General features: G+C 41.7%; 2 protein-coding genes across 3 annotated transcripts in view; both read left to right on the top strand.

Annotated features, from left to right (window-relative positions):
- Positions 1-8,029, top strand: part of SCGN (secretagogin, EF-hand calcium binding protein) — a 62,949-nt gene extending 54,920 nt beyond the window's left edge. The window contains exon 11 of the mRNA XM_086894978.1: positions 7,842-8,029. Within this exon, the coding sequence (XP_086751104.1) occupies positions 7,842-7,892 (51 nt within the window). The 3' untranslated portion in view covers positions 7,893-8,029. The remainder of the gene's footprint in view (positions 1-7,841) is intronic.
- PARD6G (par-6 family cell polarity regulator gamma) overlaps positions 1-19,265 on the top strand; it is a 116,619-nt gene that overhangs the window by 20,547 nt on the left and 76,807 nt on the right. The window contains exon 1 of one of the 2 annotated variants that reach the window (XM_086894953.1): positions 7,842-7,980. The exons of the other annotated variant lie outside the window; for it this stretch is intronic. Within the exon in view, the coding sequence (XP_086751079.1) occupies positions 7,948-7,980 (33 nt within the window). The 5' untranslated portion in view covers positions 7,842-7,947. Of the gene's footprint in view, positions 1-7,841; positions 7,981-19,265 lie in introns of those variants that run through there. 2 annotated transcript variants of the gene reach the window in all.

The following is a 19,265-nucleotide window of genomic DNA, read 5'->3' on the forward strand; positions in this document are numbered from 1 at the left end:
AGGACAGCTTGCAGGCATCAGACCAAGGTCTCTGCCATGACCTGTAAGAGTTTAAAGTACAATGAAGATGTGGGGCATTTTAGAGTTTAACAAAAATGTGTATGTGGATGGACTTCTTAAAAAAAAATCTTAATTTTGAAGTAAAGTGAGAGGAGACCCAATAGTTCATGAACTGAATCAATCAAAACAGAAATAAGGCTCTAAGTTCACCTTCCTGTTTGTCATAAGACCACATACAAAGACGAATGACAGGCAGCAGCCTCATGCTGACAGTTCAATAAACCAAGGCTTTGTGTGTCTTATCACATTTAATTAAGACCTGAAAAACTTGTGGCCAACAACACTTGTTGTGGCTGTGTTCATTTGTAATTAGCATGTCAAAGCCTTCCACTTAACTGGCTGCCAGTGTGAAAGTCCCTAGCAGGCCACCATCCAAAACACAGACTTTTGGGTGGTGTTGGCCGCTAAGTCTTTTATGTCCCTGCTGAAAGAAGAGGTGCCCTCTATGGTGTTCTTCATAAATATTCTTGACTCTCCCTGCCTCTGTTATTGTGTCTTGCTCATGTAGGATTTGATTGTTCATTTCTAAAGGCAATTTTAAAACATCTGGAAGCAATTATGTTGCTTTCAGGGAGCTTTTTATACTCTTCTTTTTTTTGCACTTCAATCAATTCCATTTGGCCACTGGGGACTCCAAAGAGCCCCTTTTTGTGCATACCCCAGCACGTGTAAAATAAAACATCATACTTTGCTTACTGCCATAGGGCAGGTTTTATTTCAGCTTAATCTTTAACTGATGTTCTCAGGCCTAATCTTGCTTCCCCTCCTGTGCTCCTGTGCAGGGAATTTTGTCCAGAGCAGGCTGCAAAGGCCTAGTGGATCTCTGTGCACTCATCTAACAAAACCCATGTGCCCAGAACCAAAAAGGATTGTATTCACAGTTTTCTTAATACTTCCTTCTAAATAGGTGGCTCCAAGGACTTCCATGGGGACCTCCTCCACAGGTCTGCTGCGAACTTCCCCACTGTCCCAGCATGATATCTCCCATTGATACAGGGATCTTTTCAGCTGCATCTGTGCAGAGTCACCCACAGCTTCTCTCCTGTTCTCCAGGAGCTGATGCTAGTGAAAAAGCCAAGGGTGAAAGTGCCACCAACCGCTCATGCCCTCTGAGCTGCTTGACTGAGGCTCCAGGGCACAACCACAGTGTAGCCAGTGCAAAGTCCCATGCTTCTTTTCCTGGCAGTAGGCACTATCAGGGATTTCAGATGGAAGTGAAGGACATGCCGCCAGTTCCCAAGAGAGGAAGTTTCTGAAGGTGTTGCATGCTTTGTGTTGTATGCTAATACAAGAGTTCTTGTGGCCCTTCTCACAAGAGCTTCATCCTCGGCTGCTTGATCCATCAAACATCCTCTTGTGTGAGTCCAGCCTAGCCAATATATCCTGTTTGCAAAACTTCTGTCCTGTGTGACTACTGTGTGACTCCTTGAGCACCAAGGCACAGAAGGGTAATGGCACATTGCACTGGAGCCCCAGATATAGGGAGCATTTTTGACACCTGTACATGCTTTCAGTAACTATTCTCATTCTTGTTGTTCTCTTATATTTTGATGTTTGTTTTGACTCTTATTTAACACATATGATAGAAATGATTAAATCTTGCTAGAAGCATACAAAAATTTGCTGTATTACTGGAACATTTCATTTGTCCCCATTGAGCAGACTGGGTTGGAGAAAGGGAAGAGTATTTTTATATACCAGACCACTTCTAACTTTCAACTATATAAATAACAAAAAAAAAAGTAACGTATGATACAGAACTCATTCTCTGAAAAAGCTGCCTCTGTTTGAAAAAAAATGACTGATGCTGCATAGTTTGGGATTCTTAGATTTTTGAATCATCTAATTTAATGGGGCTTTTTATGTCTTGCTACTAATTTTTGAAAGTTTTAAATATACTCATTCTGACCCATGAAAAAGGCATCTCAAAACATCATATCTTTACATATAAGTGGATATGTACACTCACTCATACACAGTAAGTCCATCTATAATAAAACACATAGAAATATGTATTTCAATATATTTCTAAAAGCAAAACCACAAGTCAAATCCTCTCATCTCCTTGACAGCTCTTTGTGTCTTTGACAGATGTTTCTGATAAAGCAGAATGATGCAAAGGGTTAAACAATAGTTCTGTTGAAGTCAGTGTGGCTTCTGCCAATCATTTCTTGTAGGGCCAATACTGCACTCCAATCTCTGCCCAGACCAAGTTAACAGAAATGTTAACATCACAAGCTTTCCATGTGGGTTTAGATTCAGTGAGAATATCAAATCATCTGTGAGAACCCCTTCCCCCTCCCTTTCTGAGTGCTGTTAACAGCTTGAAAGGATCATCTCTAATGTTATTAGTAAAAGAGAAAATATTTGAGTAATGTAATTTGCTGTTGCTTATATTTATTATTGCATTTGTCTTATATTCTCTACTGCTGCAATATAAAGATATAAAGATACATTTCTGTATTTGCATATTATGTCAATTGAACACTTTCATACAACACATTGAATTTGTCTCTCTAGCTTTATCTCCAGGAGACAGAGCAAATATCCCCAGATTGAGGGTAATATAGGGCACAGTGCAAAGTGTCTGAATCCAGAAATAATTCAGAGTAGCACTGCTGTGGAGTATAATTCTCCCTCTGCCTGCTTTTTCTTCATTTCTTTCCATGGGAAAAAAAAAGGGGGGGAGGTTAAAAACATTTATTTTACCCATCTTTGAAATGGTTCAGTGTTAAAGCTAAATGGAGACAGGAGACGTTTCTCTCCTCATTATCTTCAGTGACCTCGGCACTGGTTTTGCCTATGGAATGCAGGGGTACATCTGCTCCACATCAAAGTTCATTCCACATTTTTCTGCCCTCTGTCATCTCGTATTTGCAGTACATTCCCCTCTCTTTCCTTGATTTTCTTTTGCTTTTCCCCATTCTTGGCGGACTTCAAGGACACTGGAAAATTCACCATAGCATGTTTTACAAAAACAAAGAAGAATAAGCCTTTGTTATTTGAGGATCATCAGAACAATTTCTGATGAATTCTCAGCAGTCTTGCATGTGGCCTGCTTTTCTAATGCCGTTATTCATATAATTTCCAATATAAACTTTTTCCATCCATTGTTTATTTTATTAGGTTTTGGTGAGCTTTGCTGCACATGGGTTTCAGTTTGGATTACAAAGGTACCTTTAACGCTGCAACAGCAAACTTTGCTCTGTAAAGCATGAGTTTTTCTTTTGTTTATGGTGAAGAGGTGCCAAAATACACATACACACAAAAAAGAAAGTGTGACAAACCTCAATAAAGGTTGATTCCTCAGCATAGCACACAAGCACACATTTACTGAACTGAGATGCTGCTGAGCTCTCTGTTAGCAGATAATGTTCCGCATATGTTCCAAGAAGTGTACAGGCTCACAAGGATAGGGCCAAAAGATTATTCGACTCTGGCCTGACTAACCTGTAAACCAATAATGGTCAGAGTAAATTTAAAATGCCAGATAACTTTGTTGCCTGGTCTGCAAATTTTAGCCATCTGCACTGCACTGGAGATACTGAGGTTCTTGGATTCTTTTTTAACAAGTTGTTCAATTTCCTTTAGGACAATGTCTGGAGCTCATCTTCTAAAGGATTAAATGATTAGCATTCTAAAGAACAGAACTGGAACTGCATAGGTTTTAGTCCCACTCACCACCACAACAGTTTGTACTCCCAGGCAGCTCCCTGTGCCACAAGTTAGTGCATGCAATGTGCAAACTTCACTTTCCTGTAATTAAAACCCCCACTCTGAGTGCAATACATCCATGTCAGATGCACTGGAATGAAAAACAAAGGTATTTTTGGGTTGCCACATTGGGCAGAATAGAACCAGGCCACTTAATTTGCAGGGCAAGGGGAACTAGGCTGCCCTGCATGTGGCTACCACGAGCAGCATGGATATAAGACCTTTTTATGCCACTTAGCCTGGCCACACAAGCATTTCATGTCCTGCCATAGGTGTTGTTGTGGCTGCAGGGAGGTATCTAAAGACATTGAAAAATGCTCCACCAGTGATGAAAAGAAGCATTATTCCTTCTTACTGCACAGCGAAGTACACAACATCCCTGAGTGTTGGAATAAATCAGCCTCCATTCTTTTCATGCAGAAAGCTGAATCTTTACTGTATAGATCATATTTTGTAGGGTTATCAGAAGGCACTGTATCATATTTGATTGGTTGACAATACATTTACACCTAGTTTATTGGTTGGTACATGGTATTTTGCATATCTATCAAACTTCTGTATTTTTAGTTAGTTTACATATATTTTTCTATTGGTTCTCATGGGACAAACCCCTTGTTTTTGCAGGTGCATTTGTTTTTCACCCTCAGAATAGATTGTTGTGGTAACAAACTCTTACTCTCAAAATAGTTTCACATGGGAACTTGTAACTGCACTTAGAAGAAGTGACAGGGTAGCTTTGGCAATTTAACAGAGTGAGGCCTGGTTTCATAAGGCTTTTCTTTTATAATTCTTTTACCTGTCTATGACACCTGAGCATCAATTTGGCTGAGCTGCAAGTGAACTGGGCTTCTATGATGGGCATATGAGTAAAAAGAAATGCTCTGGGCATCCTTCCTACCCCTTCTATCCCAGGCTACTCCTGCTGAAGGCTGGGTTGGTTTAGCCCATGTTTACATGTGAGCCTCTCAGTACCAGAACGCAGCACTGATGGTCATGGCAGGCTAATAATTAGGTCTGCTTGTAAAATGCTTTGAGGTCATCCTTTCCTTCTCTTCACACAAATCAACTTATTCACACATAACTAATTCCCATATTACTTCACTATTTGTCCCCAGCTACCTAACCCTCTATACAGAATCTGCAGGCATAATTTGCATAGATTTGAGATGGGAGAGGAAGATACAATTTTAGTTTTACTCAAGCTCTTGGATGTGACTTTGGCATAGGAAGCTCAAAACCAAAGGCCCAGAAAGGTCAACTGGGTCCTACTTCATTTGCACATCTTTTGTTCTTTTCAGGCTTTTTAACAGATTTCTCTCTCAGAGAACAAACTTGAGTCCTTTGTCTTCTCCTCGTGTTGCCTTTTTTGTCTAGGAAGGCCACTCACTGGTTTAACACTGGATCAGCTTTCAACAGCTTCACCAGTGTGACAAGGACTATTGCAGGGCTGAGATCACATCCAGCAGGCATGGAAGAGAGTCTGTGGCTCTTCCCAAATTCATTGGTGCTGTGCTTTTTTTCATAGTTCCCATCTGCATTACATTTAGTGCCTCTTTTTCCAGTTGCTTTTGTTTTCAGCAGAACAGAAACAATTTGTGCCATTATACTGCATTTCTTGTCTATGGTGAGACAGAGGGTAAATGGTGAGAATCCATTGTGAGCATTAACTGAGTCTTCTCTGAGCTCCTCACTTCTCTGCCTTTGAATTCCAGGGATAAAAACCCCTGCTATTCTCTTTTGCCTGTGAAGAAACATTTCAGTTTCAATCTTGCTTTTCAGGTTCTGCTCTTCAGCCCACTGCTGGTTTCACAGAACACAAATAGTTGGAATATGCCATCTATGGGCCTGAGGAAGGCTTGCAAGCTCTAATAATTGGTTACAGAGGCCTGTTCTGCTATTTAAAGAGGGAGGCAAGCTGTATATTCCATTAAAGAAGTAATGACAATGTTTGGAGACAACTCCCATCCCTCATGTTAAACCACTTCCATTCTAAATATAAACCTGCCTGGCCACAAATGTTCTTCCTCTTAGGAAGTGACTACTGATTGTGACTGATTCAGTAGCATCTTACAGTGGTGATAGGAAGGAGAAAGATGAAACAAAACTGTCCTGATGTTGTTTTGGTGTTTGAATGGGTTTTTTTTCAGTAGAATATAAATTAATGTCTTACTTCACACAGCTCCTACCAAAGTCCTGGCTGCTGAGGCAGCCTAGGGTTGTCTAAGACCAGAGCTGGACTTTCTGTTACTCCTATCAAAGTCATATTTGGAGATAAATAAGGCTCATTTGCCTTATTTAGCACATTTTTAAGTGAAATATCATTTCAGCCAATAAAAGGCTGCAAGGTGAAAACTTCAAATAGATCTAACAGGGGACTGAGCAAAGAAAGCTTGTCCTGAAAGTGCGCAGCATGACAAATCGTGAGACATCTTGGCATGTAAACAAACCTCAGCAGCAGTGAGAGATACTTAGTAGGGGATGAGACTAATATTCTTATTCATGGGGCTGGATTCACTGCTTTTCCCACTGGAGCTGCTCCAGTGTGTCAGTGGAGCCAAAATCCAGCCCTGGTCCATGAGGTGCACTTCAGTGACACACTAGAGGAGAAGAGAGGATCCAAGGTATACAGAGTAGTCATTGCTCCATGTAATTTGTGGTAATTACTCATGTGCATGCTTTAGCCCAAGGTTGATTGAATTACCCTTCAATGAAAGACAGTTAGCTGATCAACTCAAATCCCCTGATATTTATCTTGACCTGAGAGCATGCACAGGGACACTCATTATGAGCAAGCACAACCTGTGGCCAGGGCTTAACTTCTCTTCACCACCCAGTGCTGCAAATTCTGCTCTTTGTTACATATGCCTATAGAACCAGACACATCAGGACTGAGAGGAGTGGAAAGAGGTTCATGTCCCAGTTTATGTCATGGCCAACAGGAACTAACTCAGAGAGACAACAACAACATCAGCCAGAACTTTCAAATTTGGATTAATACATCTATATTCAGCATCTTTTGACAAATGAAGGGACATTGTCTGTCCAGCACCTTTTAAGAGAAAGAAACTTCAGTTTTTAAATATTCTAGGCATTTAAGCCAAAGAGGACAGCTGATATTGTCTCCTCAGGTTGTCTGTCAACTGTTATGTCGAGTCTTTCCCAGAATGATCCTGTTGCTTTGTGCTAAGAGTTTACATTAACCCTGTGTAAACCTGTTTGTTCATCAATGGCCAGAAAGGTTGTTCCCAGAGCAAAATCAAACATAAAAGTCCCCAAATTTTCATGGGGATAGTGCTCAGAATCTATTTCCTGAAAAATATTACAAAGGGCATGCAGTAGAAAAGGCAACCTAGTCAAGAGACAGACACTAGCAGGCACTTTACAGTGGACACTAAGAACAAGCAAAGAGCCTTCTGTCCAGAGGCACTGGAGCTGCTCACACCACAGGCATAAGCAACCTCTGAGTTAAATCTCCTGTCACCTTCTTGAGTAAGGCTGACTTTCACAGATGTGTTAGAGTGGTTCACTAGATGCTCCCTCAGAGTAGGAGTGATGCAAACCTCAGATAGTCCTCCCAGTCAGCCTCCAAGTGATTCTTGGTTATGCCTCCCAGTGATGTTATCTTGAGGTTTGTGGCCTTGAGAAACAGTGACCAAGTCAATTATACTCATTAAAGAGAATGGCAAGGGTGAAAGGAGAACATTTTAAAGGTGTGTGAGCAGTTTCTATAAACAGCAAGCTAATCTAGAAGGGGCAGCTGCTCTGCACTCTCATTCGATTGTTTCTGAATAAAGGTGCTCTTCAGCAAAGTGTGATATCGATTCTCTTGCTTGCTGCAGACACCATGGCCATTATGCTTCTCCCATAAAGCTACAGCTTATCCATGAACTGTTCCTTTGACCTGATGCTCTTTTTTCATATCCTCAGACACTGGCAGCATCTAAATCATGCAAATTTTCTGCACATCATCTTGCTCAGCTCACACACATATCTAAATACTCATCTTTCTCTAATCTCCTAAAGCTCTCCTCCAGGCTCATGTTACTTTTTTTGCATCTCTACCACAGATCCCACTTCTTGACAGCATCAAATACAGGCATTTTCAAAGTCCTTCATAAGTGAATTAAGGATCCAGTTTCTGGACACAGACAGGACCCTTGAAGACCTTCAGTGATGGGCAGAAAGAACTGCAGGTGTCCTCTTCTTGTAAGTTAAAAACCTAAAAGAATAAAATGGTAGTTGCTAGCTGTACTCAGATGAGTGCTGGTGGTCTTCCTTATCACATAACTCCTCAAGGAGCTTCAGGAATTACTGTGGGGGAGACTCCTCTGAGCAGCACAAGCTGCATGTCTTCCCTCCTTCTTGTCTTACTCCATTGAGTGTAACTCAGAAAAGTTAGCCTGGAGGATGTGAGAATCTATCCTAGCAGTTGCTAGTGCTCCCTTGGTGGAGCTCAGACCTGTGTCTTGAGATCTGTGCATTTGGCTTGAAACAGCATGGACACACCACTGCTGGTGTCATGACATTACGGGGTTTGTGCTCTGGTGAAGCACCAACATGTGCTTGTGCAGAAATACAGAGTTAAGTAGGAAAACAGATTCCATATGCATCAGCCCAAATTTCCCATTTGTTATTCACAGTTTGTTAGATGGAAAGGTAGTTCACTCAGAGTTCTGCTTTTCAAATCCATATGGTTGCTGAAAGTGATGGTCACATTATTATGCCAGGTGCAGAGGGATGATTGGGAGTACTCAGCTTTCCATCCACAAATAAACATTTTTCCAAAGTGTTTTTGAAGTAGCCATCCCAGCATTTAGGTTTCCTTATGCTTAATTCCATTGTTTTTCCTGTGTGTTTGTTTAAAAACAGGAGAAAAAGAGGAGAGGAAGTTCAGAATTTAGTAACTACTGTGACCTTTCCAAGGACAAAGAGGAGATCTGGTCATGTGTATGTGCTTTTTGGTAGGACACCGGAAGGCAGAAAAATAGACTAGTCTAGATTAGACTAGAATCTCAGTTTGTAGACATAGTGGCTCACCTTTATCCATCATAAATGATGCTTCCAGATGCTTATCTTAAGTCTGATATGAATAAACTCACATGCTGTGAGCTGCTGGGCTTATCAGTCCAAAATATCTAGGAGACCACAGAATAAATTTTATTTTGGCCTGGTGGCTGTTGTGCAAAGCTTTAAATTCATGTTTTGTTCTTACCTTAGTGTTTGTGGGCTTCGGATGGGGAGCAGAATGTTAATATTTCTTTCACTTGGCAGGAGATGTCTGCACACCCCACACCATGCTTTGTTGCTTGATTTGTGGCTGGTTCTCTTCTTCCACTGCATTGGCACAAACACCAGTGAAACCCAGTGTTTCCAGTTGGCTGAGTGAATGAAGCCACTGAAAGAGCTTACTAAAAGAGCAGCCCTTGCAACCGTGAAGCAATTAACACCTTCATGGGTGTGATGAAAGAAATAATGGTGGTGGGGACAAAGAGTTTTCCCAATGTCACAGCAAGGCTGGGGCAATGCCAGTGGCAAAGCCTATGGCTCTCCCTTCCAGGACTTGGCTTCAGTCACTTCTGCCCTAGCTCAGCACTGCTCCCACTGGCCAGAGCACAGGGTACATGCTGCTCTTTGTGACATGGCCCCCTTGGTTCAGAAACAAGAACTTTGGGGTTTAATTCTGCTTTCTTTGACTGGTTCAGATTCATGCAGCAGTTCCAACACACCAATACTGTAAAAAAAAAGGCAGACATAAAACCGAGGTGGTTTTAGACTCCTACCACAAATACTTACTTACTTTCCTTTGCTTTGTGGTCTCACTGGTACGCTGCCTGTCTCATTTTACAGTCAAGAAATGTGGCCCTCCACCACATGGTGCTTGTCATTTAACTCCAGACAAGCTCTGACATCGCATTTTGTTATTTCTAGATGAACAAAACAGAAGAAACAGCTGATGTTTATAGAGAAATTACGTATCTTGTGATTTCAAAAGAACATCCTCATCTGGTCTTTATGGAGAAGAAGTTTGGCTGTTTCTTGGACACCTTCCATTTGAGTCTCGGTGAAACCAGGTGACACCTGGTGTGCCTCTGCTCCTGCATGCTGGGCTCTCTGTCTGCTCAGTAAGTTTTACCAGTGCTAGAAACTCAGAAATGGTAATTTATGCTTACTGGAACAAGCATTGCCTGCAACAAGGACACCTGCTCCTCTGTAAAAGACTTTCCACTTTGCAAGGTGATCAGCCCTGCCTGTTCTTCCTTCCTGAACTATAATACCTGATTTGAAGTTGCCCCAGAAATCCTGGTTTAAAAGCTTGCGCTGTACTTGAGGATGGACCAGTCTGAGCCCTTCAACATATCACTGTATGTCCAGCCAAAGAGAAAGGAGTAAGGTCTGTGCTCCAGGTGTGCAATAATTCTACTCATCAGAGACTGAAATCCAAAGTCAAGGCGTGGACTTGCATACATTACATAGTGAAACACCAATCTTCACACTCATGTAACAAAGTGCAGCAAGTGTTTAATGGACATAAACAGGCAGCAGTGAAAATGTGGATACAAAGTATCAGAGGAAATAAAATAGGATAATGTCAGGGAACAAGTTCTAAGAAAGGAGGACTAGAATAACACTAGGTTATTTTTTAAATTGCTATTTACTAGATAGGATGTATGTCTATTTAAAATTAACAGAAGCATTAGTAAAAAAATCTACTTAAATCTGCCAAAGTCAACAAAAGAGAGGACTGGTCACTGAAATATCTTCCAGATCAAAATTAATGTCTGAATAAGAAGGTAGATTTGGGATTTAAAAGGAAAGTCCATACCAAAACAGGGAAATCCAAATGCCATGTTAAATGCTTGTTGAATAGAATTTTTTTCCTCCCTGATCCTACTCTTGAAAAAAATTGGTAAGTGGGGTAAAAAGAAAATGGTTTTCCTCCCTTGGATACCTCTGCTGCTGGCTGAAGACAGCACAGCACTCCTCAGATGGCAAAAGAAGGAGGAATTCCTTTTGCAACATCTGCCTACGTGAGGGTCCTGGAATTTGCATCTTCCCTGAGCCTGCTTTAGCTCACCTCCCTGCCTTCTTGACATTCCCCTCTTGTCCAGCAGATAAGAGCACATTTTCAGAACCAGTTTTGCAATTACCCATCTTCTTAGTTTTCTTTCCTGACCTTTAAAGGGGATGCACCAAATAAATGCCTTTGTACAAGTGCCAGACTTTCTGCAGGGTGGCTGTTTCAAAGGAGTAAATATGATCTTTTCATAAATACCATGTCAGGCCCATGTAACTCACAACTTATTTATTACAGCCCTAATGCACACCGTGGAAGCCGGGGCTAGTGTTGCACAAGAACATATATCTAAAACATTTCAGGACTGCAGAGCAAGGTAGACAGCTAGATTTTTGTGCAAGCTGCTTGGCCATTGTTGAGTCTAGCTTTTACTTGAGTTTCATGAAGTATTTAAAGCTATTCAGAGTTTAGAAGAAAATGATAGAAATATTGCAGCCTGTGAATTGTTTGTTAGGCATGTGGTCTTGGCATTCAAAATCCAAACTAGCTGCCCAGGTAGAAGGACAGAAAAGTCTTCTGTGACATTGAGAGTATCAGTTTGTCCCCATTGACTTCCAGCCTCCTTCAAAGCCTTCTGGGGTTTATACACCAACCCAGGACTCATTTGAGCTGGACAGAAAGCTGTTTTAATGAAAAGATTTCCCACACTTTGCTGTTGTCACGATATCCTCGGGAGGGGAAAAAGGTCCTTGTGTTTGGTGTGCACTGGCTTCACACTTGTGTCCCCAAACATAGGCAGTGGGAAGCCAAGAGAAATCCCTTGCTTTACTGAGAAGCTCAGCATGGACCTGGGGTGCCTTTACCCAGATGGCAGTCAAAAAATAGTATTGGTTGGGAAGTATGGCTGGGTTACAAGTGTCACTGCTTCTGTTAACCCCTTCATTTCCCAAATACAGCAGTGTATGGGAGGATTTCACCCAGTATGGAGGAGTTATGAGTTCAGAGAATCACACCCTGCAGCTGGCTTTCTTGCCATACACGTGTAACATAAATAGCTAAATCCTTCACTCCTCTGTCTTCCCCTGGTGCACACACGCCTGGTGGATTGTGAACCTTGAGGTGGTGGTGGATCCCTGTGCTTCAATGCAGTTGTGGTCAATGTGGTTGTGTTCAATGCCTTTGCTCACATTTTCTGCCATGGAAACTGTGTGTGTAGCTCTAACAGATTAGGGACAAGTATTTCATACTTAGCAAAAGCAGAGAAACCATCTCAGGGGTTTTTTTTTTGTCCCATGGAGTATGCCTTGGCATTTTTACAGGGCTAGGTGCTTCTTGAAAATGTGGCTCTAATACCTTTGGTGGAAGCAATTTGTCCTTAAAATGAAAAAAAATTTCAAGGCCCTTTCTGTCTGCTGTCATCCTACACAATAGCATTTGGTACATCCTGAAACAGAGGCTGGCATACCAATAGTAAATGCATGAGATAAAAATAGTTAATGGGCAAACTGCACTTGCTTCACTCTGTGCTTTATGGATAGTCATAAACACATCTTAACTGAAAATGATCTGATGTAGTATACATTGCTGCTGAGGTGGAAACACTTGTGTACTCTTCATCTCACACAGCCTGTTTTTGTTTATCAGGACACAAGTAGCTATCAGCACTGGATGCTTTGCTTTCACCTCTAAATCTGGCTTTCAGATCTAGTGGCCTGACTTCTTCCATTTTTGGGGGGTTTGAATTAAACATCAATTCTTTTTGGTGATGAAAGTGTTTTTAAAGCAGCAACTCCACCAAGAGGTTTTGAAAGTCAGGTTGCTTGAGAGCAAATAAAATGAAATTGTGAATAACTTTGCTTTTTTATGTAATTTTCAGATGGGAAGAATAAATCAGAACCACAAAAGGGATGTTAGCAGAGCCGAAGTTATTTAGAGTTTAGGTTTCATAAAGGCTTTGGCAAGATAAAGTCTTTTGTGGCTCTATACCAACCTTCTTAAAAAATAATCCAGAAAGTTGTACTATATGCAGAGCTTGGGGCTAACTTCATTAGTAGTCACCGTATCTTATTCAAATTACACGTACAGTTGGGTGTTTAAATTACAGGAAGACTTTGTGTTTAAGAGTTTCCGCACCATGCCGAGGCTTGGGAAAAAAAGTCAGATTTGACACATAATAGGGATTGATGTGCTACCTCAAATGCTGGTGTTACTGGAAAGGAAGGAACTTCCACAGGAAGAGCAAAGGAAATTATACAGGAATCAATAAAGGATGCTAAAAATAGTGCTTGACTTATCTTCCATGTGAGTCAAAATACCCTGCTCAAGAGATACACATGCTATGTCTTGGCTGGTATATCCAAACTGCTCTTACTGGTGTACAGGCTGTCAGGATTTCCTCCAAAGTCAATGGAGAGAGGCAAGTGTCTCTGGAGGACAGTTCATCCCACCTACCTAAGGATTTGCCAGCAAAAAAGAGAGTGCTGTAGAACCTGCCATTTTCCTAATTGCCATCAGCTTCACATGTTTGAAGTCAAGAATGTGCTTAATTAATTAATTTCCTGGAGGGTGTTCAGGGAGCTGAGCACCTGGCAGGACTGAACAGCTAGCTTGGAGGAAAACTAAGAAATTTGCAAATGTTCTGGATGAACCTGATGAACAAAACTGGGAAACAAGGAGAGCTTGCCTGCAAGGATGACTAAGTCGCAAGCTTGGAAGCATAACAGGTCCCAGGAGAGAGAATATGATTAGTTGGGTAATTTACAGGTAATATGCTTTCATCGTTTTCTACTTAGCATTAATTTTCTAAAGCACCAGGCAGGAGTTTGCTCAGAGGGGAGGAGAGAGGTAGCAGTAGAGCAGGGGGCTGGGGTGGCATTGTCCTGGGGGATGCCATGCTGTGCCATGCCAGGAGCAGAGCTCAGGCCTCTGAATCCCCCCAAGCCCAGCTTTGTCTGGCTAAGTTTTTTCTCAGACAGAAGTTCTCTGGCAGCATCCATGAGCATCCTCCTTCCATCCACCAGGCCCCTCTGACAACATCAGCACAGGGTGGTCGTGCTTCGAAAGGGGAACAGCCACAGCCATTTGCCTACACATTGAAAAAGACTTGATATTTTGGGATTTGAAGCAGAAGCTTCAGCTCGGAAGTTCACAGGGATTTTAGCCATGCAAAGCAGAAGCAAAACTGAGCAGTGTGAGTTGAGAGATGGTGTTGTTAACCAAGGCACTAACAAACAGTGGAGAATGTGACAGGGAAAATGATGGGTGTATGGCAAATTCTTGGGGGGAAGAGAGGATGTCACGTAGCTTTCTTCACACTTGGGATTAACCTTTCCACACTGCAGTGGCTGTTATATCTGACTAGGCAGCTGGTCAGATCTGTTAATTAGATCTATTTTAAGTCCACGTTTAGAGGAGAACTCTTAAAGAACAACAGATTAGATGAAGGACAAATACACCAGTATCCAAGGTCCTTCTGCTAAATGTGAGAAAACATGGTGTAGGCACAATTAAGGAGGAGATTTTTGTTTCTTAGAATGCCAGTAAAACCTATTATACAAACTCCTCAGGGCTCTATACGCTCCTTAATGGGGATTCTGTGACTAGATTGGGAGCAATACAAGGCCCTAAATTTGAAGATTATAGCCTGTAACATGTCACAGAAAGTTTTTAACATAGCCCCTCTTAATCAGCACCAGACAAACATGTGCAAAGAATAATACCCTCCCTACATGCCTCCCACCTCCAACCTCCCCATCTTGCAAACAAAAAGCTGCAAGAGCCAACAGATCTGCTCTGGCTTGTTTTATTTCACTTTGAGCTTATTAAAATGCTGTGTTTGCAGTTTATATTTGTTGGCACACTGTTATTTCAACGACATTTAAACAAAAACTACATAAGGAACAGGCAGATCAAGAGAGTAGCTCATTTAATTCTGTGTTTTGAAGGGATCCTATGTAGTATTATAATCACCAATTACATTATCTGTGCTATTTATTTGCTTTTGATTTACTTACTTCAGAGGATGACTGACTTCAGCTGTTTCCCTTTGTTTCTACTCATTTCCGCTTTCAGTTTCTCAAGTACCAGCATGACAAATACAGCAACAACCAAATTAATCTACCAGCAGCAAGTGTTTACAACCCTAAAGGATTGTCTGTGTGGATGTTTAAATTAAATAGGAAAAAATAAATCTATATTAAAAATAGTGGTTATAATGTGTGACTGCACTCCCTTCTCCTCTACAAGGCCAGACCTTGGTATCCAAAGTCCCTGGAATGGAGTGAGTTCTGCTTCCATGGTTTGCCATCCCCCCGCTGATAGCTGCTGTCTTACTGGTGTGAGGTTTGGACACAGCAGCAGCAAAGACTGCCTGCAGCCCTTTATGAGCTGGTACCATCCAGAGCATTGTTGCAGGCCTTTGTTTTGGCTTGATAAACACCCCTTTTAAAATCATTGCTGGTTCCCAAATAGGTTGTTCAGGAGCACTCAAACTGAGCTCTTAACTTCTCTGTACAAGTTGTAGCTACATCTGTACAAGTAAATTTGTTGTTCCCTGCTCCGCTCCCTGGCTCTAAGGGCCCCAGTACCATATGTTTAAGCTCTGCTACTCACCAAAGAGTGTGCCTATCTTAAGCTGCCTTCTGGGAATAGTTTTTGGGCCAGGAGATCTTTGGAAGATGCTCTTTGGCAGGAACCGTACTAACAATTTGACAATACTTTGCAACTGTTCAACAGTTTGAACAAAATTGTTTAATAACAGAACTAACCGGTTCTGTCTCCTGGGAATGGTCCCAGGCATTATTATTGGACTACTAAATTAATGTTTGCATGTGACTCCTCTTCCTGCTGCTCAGCAAAGCTTGACTTGGTCCCACCCCAAGTTCCAGCCTCGTACTCTTTCATCCCCGAACTGAATATCCACAGCCAAGCAGCACAAACTTGATGCCATCAAAAACTGCCTGAACTTCACACCCATGTTGTGTCTTCCAAACAATCAGCCTTGGGACTCTAATTTGAATGTCCTTAAAAATGTGAACCTTTTTTACTATTTACTGAGCTTATGCAATTCCCAGGCAATCCTTAAAACTTTTCTGAAATTCAGGAACCAAAATTCAATTGACTTCAGTAGTAGAGTCAGTATCACAGCTTTGTGGAAGCTCTGCTTCTCTGGATTCACTGGTGCCTTCATATGGTGAGGAGCTGGGCTACAACTAAAAAGTTTTAAGATAAATTCATTTTCTGTGAGCTGCACAAGGCAGCTTTAGCTCTCTCTCCTGAAACCAAGCCAAGATGAGAAGGCAAAATGTTTCCTTTCCCATAGTCCAACAATGATAACATTTTTCATATCAGGTTTTTTTAAGAAAAAAATATACTATGCCTGCATATGTGGGGAATAAGTTCATCTGACTATTTCATCTCCATAATTTCTTTCCTTTCTTGTCAGCTTCATTTTTCCCCTAGTCTCTGAGAAATGAGCTATTTTTCCCTCTCTGTCACTGGAAATAAACAACTATTCCATGTGAGCTTTTCCATCAGGAAGCAAAGCTGAATCTGCTATTCCCCTACACACTGATTACCGATTGTTTGATCTCTTGGGTGTAATGGTGCTTTCTTTGTCCTGTCACGGGTGATATCAATGGTGAAACCTCTGACAAAGGTCAGTGAAAATTTGAATCCTGTTATATATACACAACCCAGAATAATTCTGGGTCAGGCTTCACTGTCTACCAAGGCCTCCCTCATCCTCACTGGGAGCCCTGAATGTCTTTCCTGTTCTCCACTTCTTCATCTTCTAGAGGTTAAGGGAGCTGGAGTGACAGTCAATCGCTCTGCAGCAGACCTGCTATAGGTTAGCATTAAAGTACCAGAATGAGTCAATGCTTTACCTGCAGGAGACCTTTGCCTTCCTCTTAGAATGGAGAATGGTTTTTATCACATTGCCCAAATAGGCAGGGAAATGGGAAAAAATATTAGGACTTGGTGAAATAAAGACAAGGCATTTGGACAGTAAGTGGTCTATGGCCTGAAGGAAAGAAAATCTTGTATTGGGAAATGACAAGATGATGTGTTAATGCAGATGAAGAAGGGATGATAAGTTTGTGGTGGTGCTGGAGGAGAATCTTATCATGATGTGGGGTCTGGTATCAAAGGCTTACTCTGAATCCTGAGGAGGTGGTTACAGTCCAATCTGATGATCTGACACTGAAAAGGCAGAAGAAAACATTTCCCATGGCTTTCTTTTCTAGGAGGAGGAAGTCTTACGGGTATCACAAAGCCACTGGGTTGTCCCCAGCTGGGGAAACAAGGAGGTGAATCAAAATTTCCCAGGCTTTCATACAGAGAAGAACAGTGGTGGGGAATGTCATGGTAAAAGCAAGGAGCTGCTCCAGGCTTTGTCAGACTGTGCCCAGCCACAGCAGTCACTTCAGTGCCATCAGCAACCTCACAACAAAGTGATGGTGGACAGCAGAGGAGGTAAAATGTGGGCTATCTGAAAGGCACAGTTGTCTAAAACCATCTGTTTCCATCAGCAATAGTCTTGAGGTCCTTTGTTCAGAGGTGGGATGATCTGGATGCAACCTGAAGGCATCAGACAGCAGGGTCCTAAGGAGCTTCAGACAAATTCCTACAGGAAGAAATAAACAAACAAGAAGGACTCCTGGGCTGGTTTTTATGTTCTTTCACTCATATAGGTTCATTAGCAGACAAAATTGTCTTGCAGGCAGCACAGGCTCTTCCTCACACACTTTTCCAGCTTCTCTAACAGGAGATAATGACTTGCCAGCTGTCTTAGGCTCATTAGCAGCATAATTTCACATTTTAACTTTCCTGCTACTATGTTTGAGGGCCAATCCTGGCTTCCCTGTGCCTGTGAACTAACTCTTCCTGTTGTAGAGAAAACACTTGGCAGGGTATTAAAGGGAAAAGATACCTTTGGAGATTTTTTTTTTTCCAGGATCACTCTTCAGTAATTCACTTTGAAGCTGATTTAAACTGGAAGACCAGTTTTTGCAATCTGGTGGCTGGCTTAAAAACTCACAAGTTCCAAGGTACTGCTTATCTTCTCAGGAGTACCCAAATTGCACATGACAAGCTCAGTGACAGAGGGTTCACCATTATTTTTTTGTTTGTGCCTGCCACCCACTCCTTTACTTAATCTATTTCCAAAACACCTAACTGGTAGCACATTTTTCAAAAAATAATTTTAAATAGCAAAGCTAAACATTTCCCATGAGAATCCCCAGGAAGAAATATGTAGGTTTTATCAGTATTAATTCTTAGCTGGCACTTCCTCCCAAGAATTATTGTTCCCTAAGAAATGGTTTTGAGGCAACTACACAACGTAACTTAAAACATGCTGCACATTAATCCAATCTCATCCTTTTTATGAAGAGAGAGGACAAGGAGCCAGCCAAAGCACTCTTTGTACTTGTCTTGCTTATGGCTATTTTATAGACTGTAACCTTCCTAATGAAGCACAGCCCACCAAACCTAGCTGGAAGGGACTAATGCTCCAAGCAGCTACTTGTAGAAAATGAACAGTACAAATTGATGTAGTTCTGCTGATGGGGTGTTAATGAACTTCCAGCCCAGAGAACCCTGTCCTGGACATGTTTTCCCAGTTGCCTCAAATAAGAGATGGTGCATTTTCACAATTGTTGCACTGTAAGTAAAACAACCACCTTATGTGTAATGACACTCAGCTTTTAGCCTCAGAAAAATGTTAGCATTGAATACAAAGGAATAAATTAAAAAAAAAAATTAGGGATTGGGACCAGTATACAGTACTGCTCTTCCAGATGTGTTGTTCTGGCTTCAACCAGCTGGCAGACAGAGTTTCTAGACCTAAAGAACATACCTGCAGCTCTGTGTTTATTAGCCCTGACAGTGTGTCTTCCTTAAGTCTAAATGCTTTAGAGCTAATTGAATCTTTTAGCCTTCACAGCATCCTATGGCATCCCGCTGTTTAATGAAATGCTATGGGGGGAATGTATTTTTTCTTCTTTGCTTTAAGCTTCCACCTGAAGGTTCCTGATTTTTGTCTTATGAGCAAGCGCCAGTAACTACTCCTTATTCACCTTCCTGTCCCCAGCACAGGAAGGGCATCAACTCGTGAAGTGAGTCCAGGGCCACCAAGGTGATTGGAGAGATAGAGCACCTCTCCTGTCGCACTATATTAGGAAAGGCGGGAAGTATGACACTACTCTCTTAGCTGCATTGTCCAAGAGAGCAAAGTTTATTACTCTTCATCTTCTTTTCTAGACAGGTTCGAGAAGGTCTGAGAGGTAAAACTCTTATTGGTCATTAAAGCATCACATCACCAGCATTGCTTAAGTGGAACACCACCCCTGACTGTTTTCCTAAACACCACCTGCAAAGATTGTTGTCCTTTACCAATGACTGTTTGGATTCTTTCTTATGCTTTCTCAGGCCAGAATGAGAAGCCTGTGTGACTTATTTTCACACAGGCTCTGTT

Source organism: Cyanistes caeruleus, chromosome 1, assembly GCF_971803275.1.
Source record: "Cyanistes caeruleus chromosome 1, bCyaCae1.hap1.1, whole genome shotgun sequence".
Classification (NCBI taxonomy): domain Eukaryota; kingdom Metazoa; phylum Chordata; class Aves; order Passeriformes; family Paridae; genus Cyanistes; species Cyanistes caeruleus.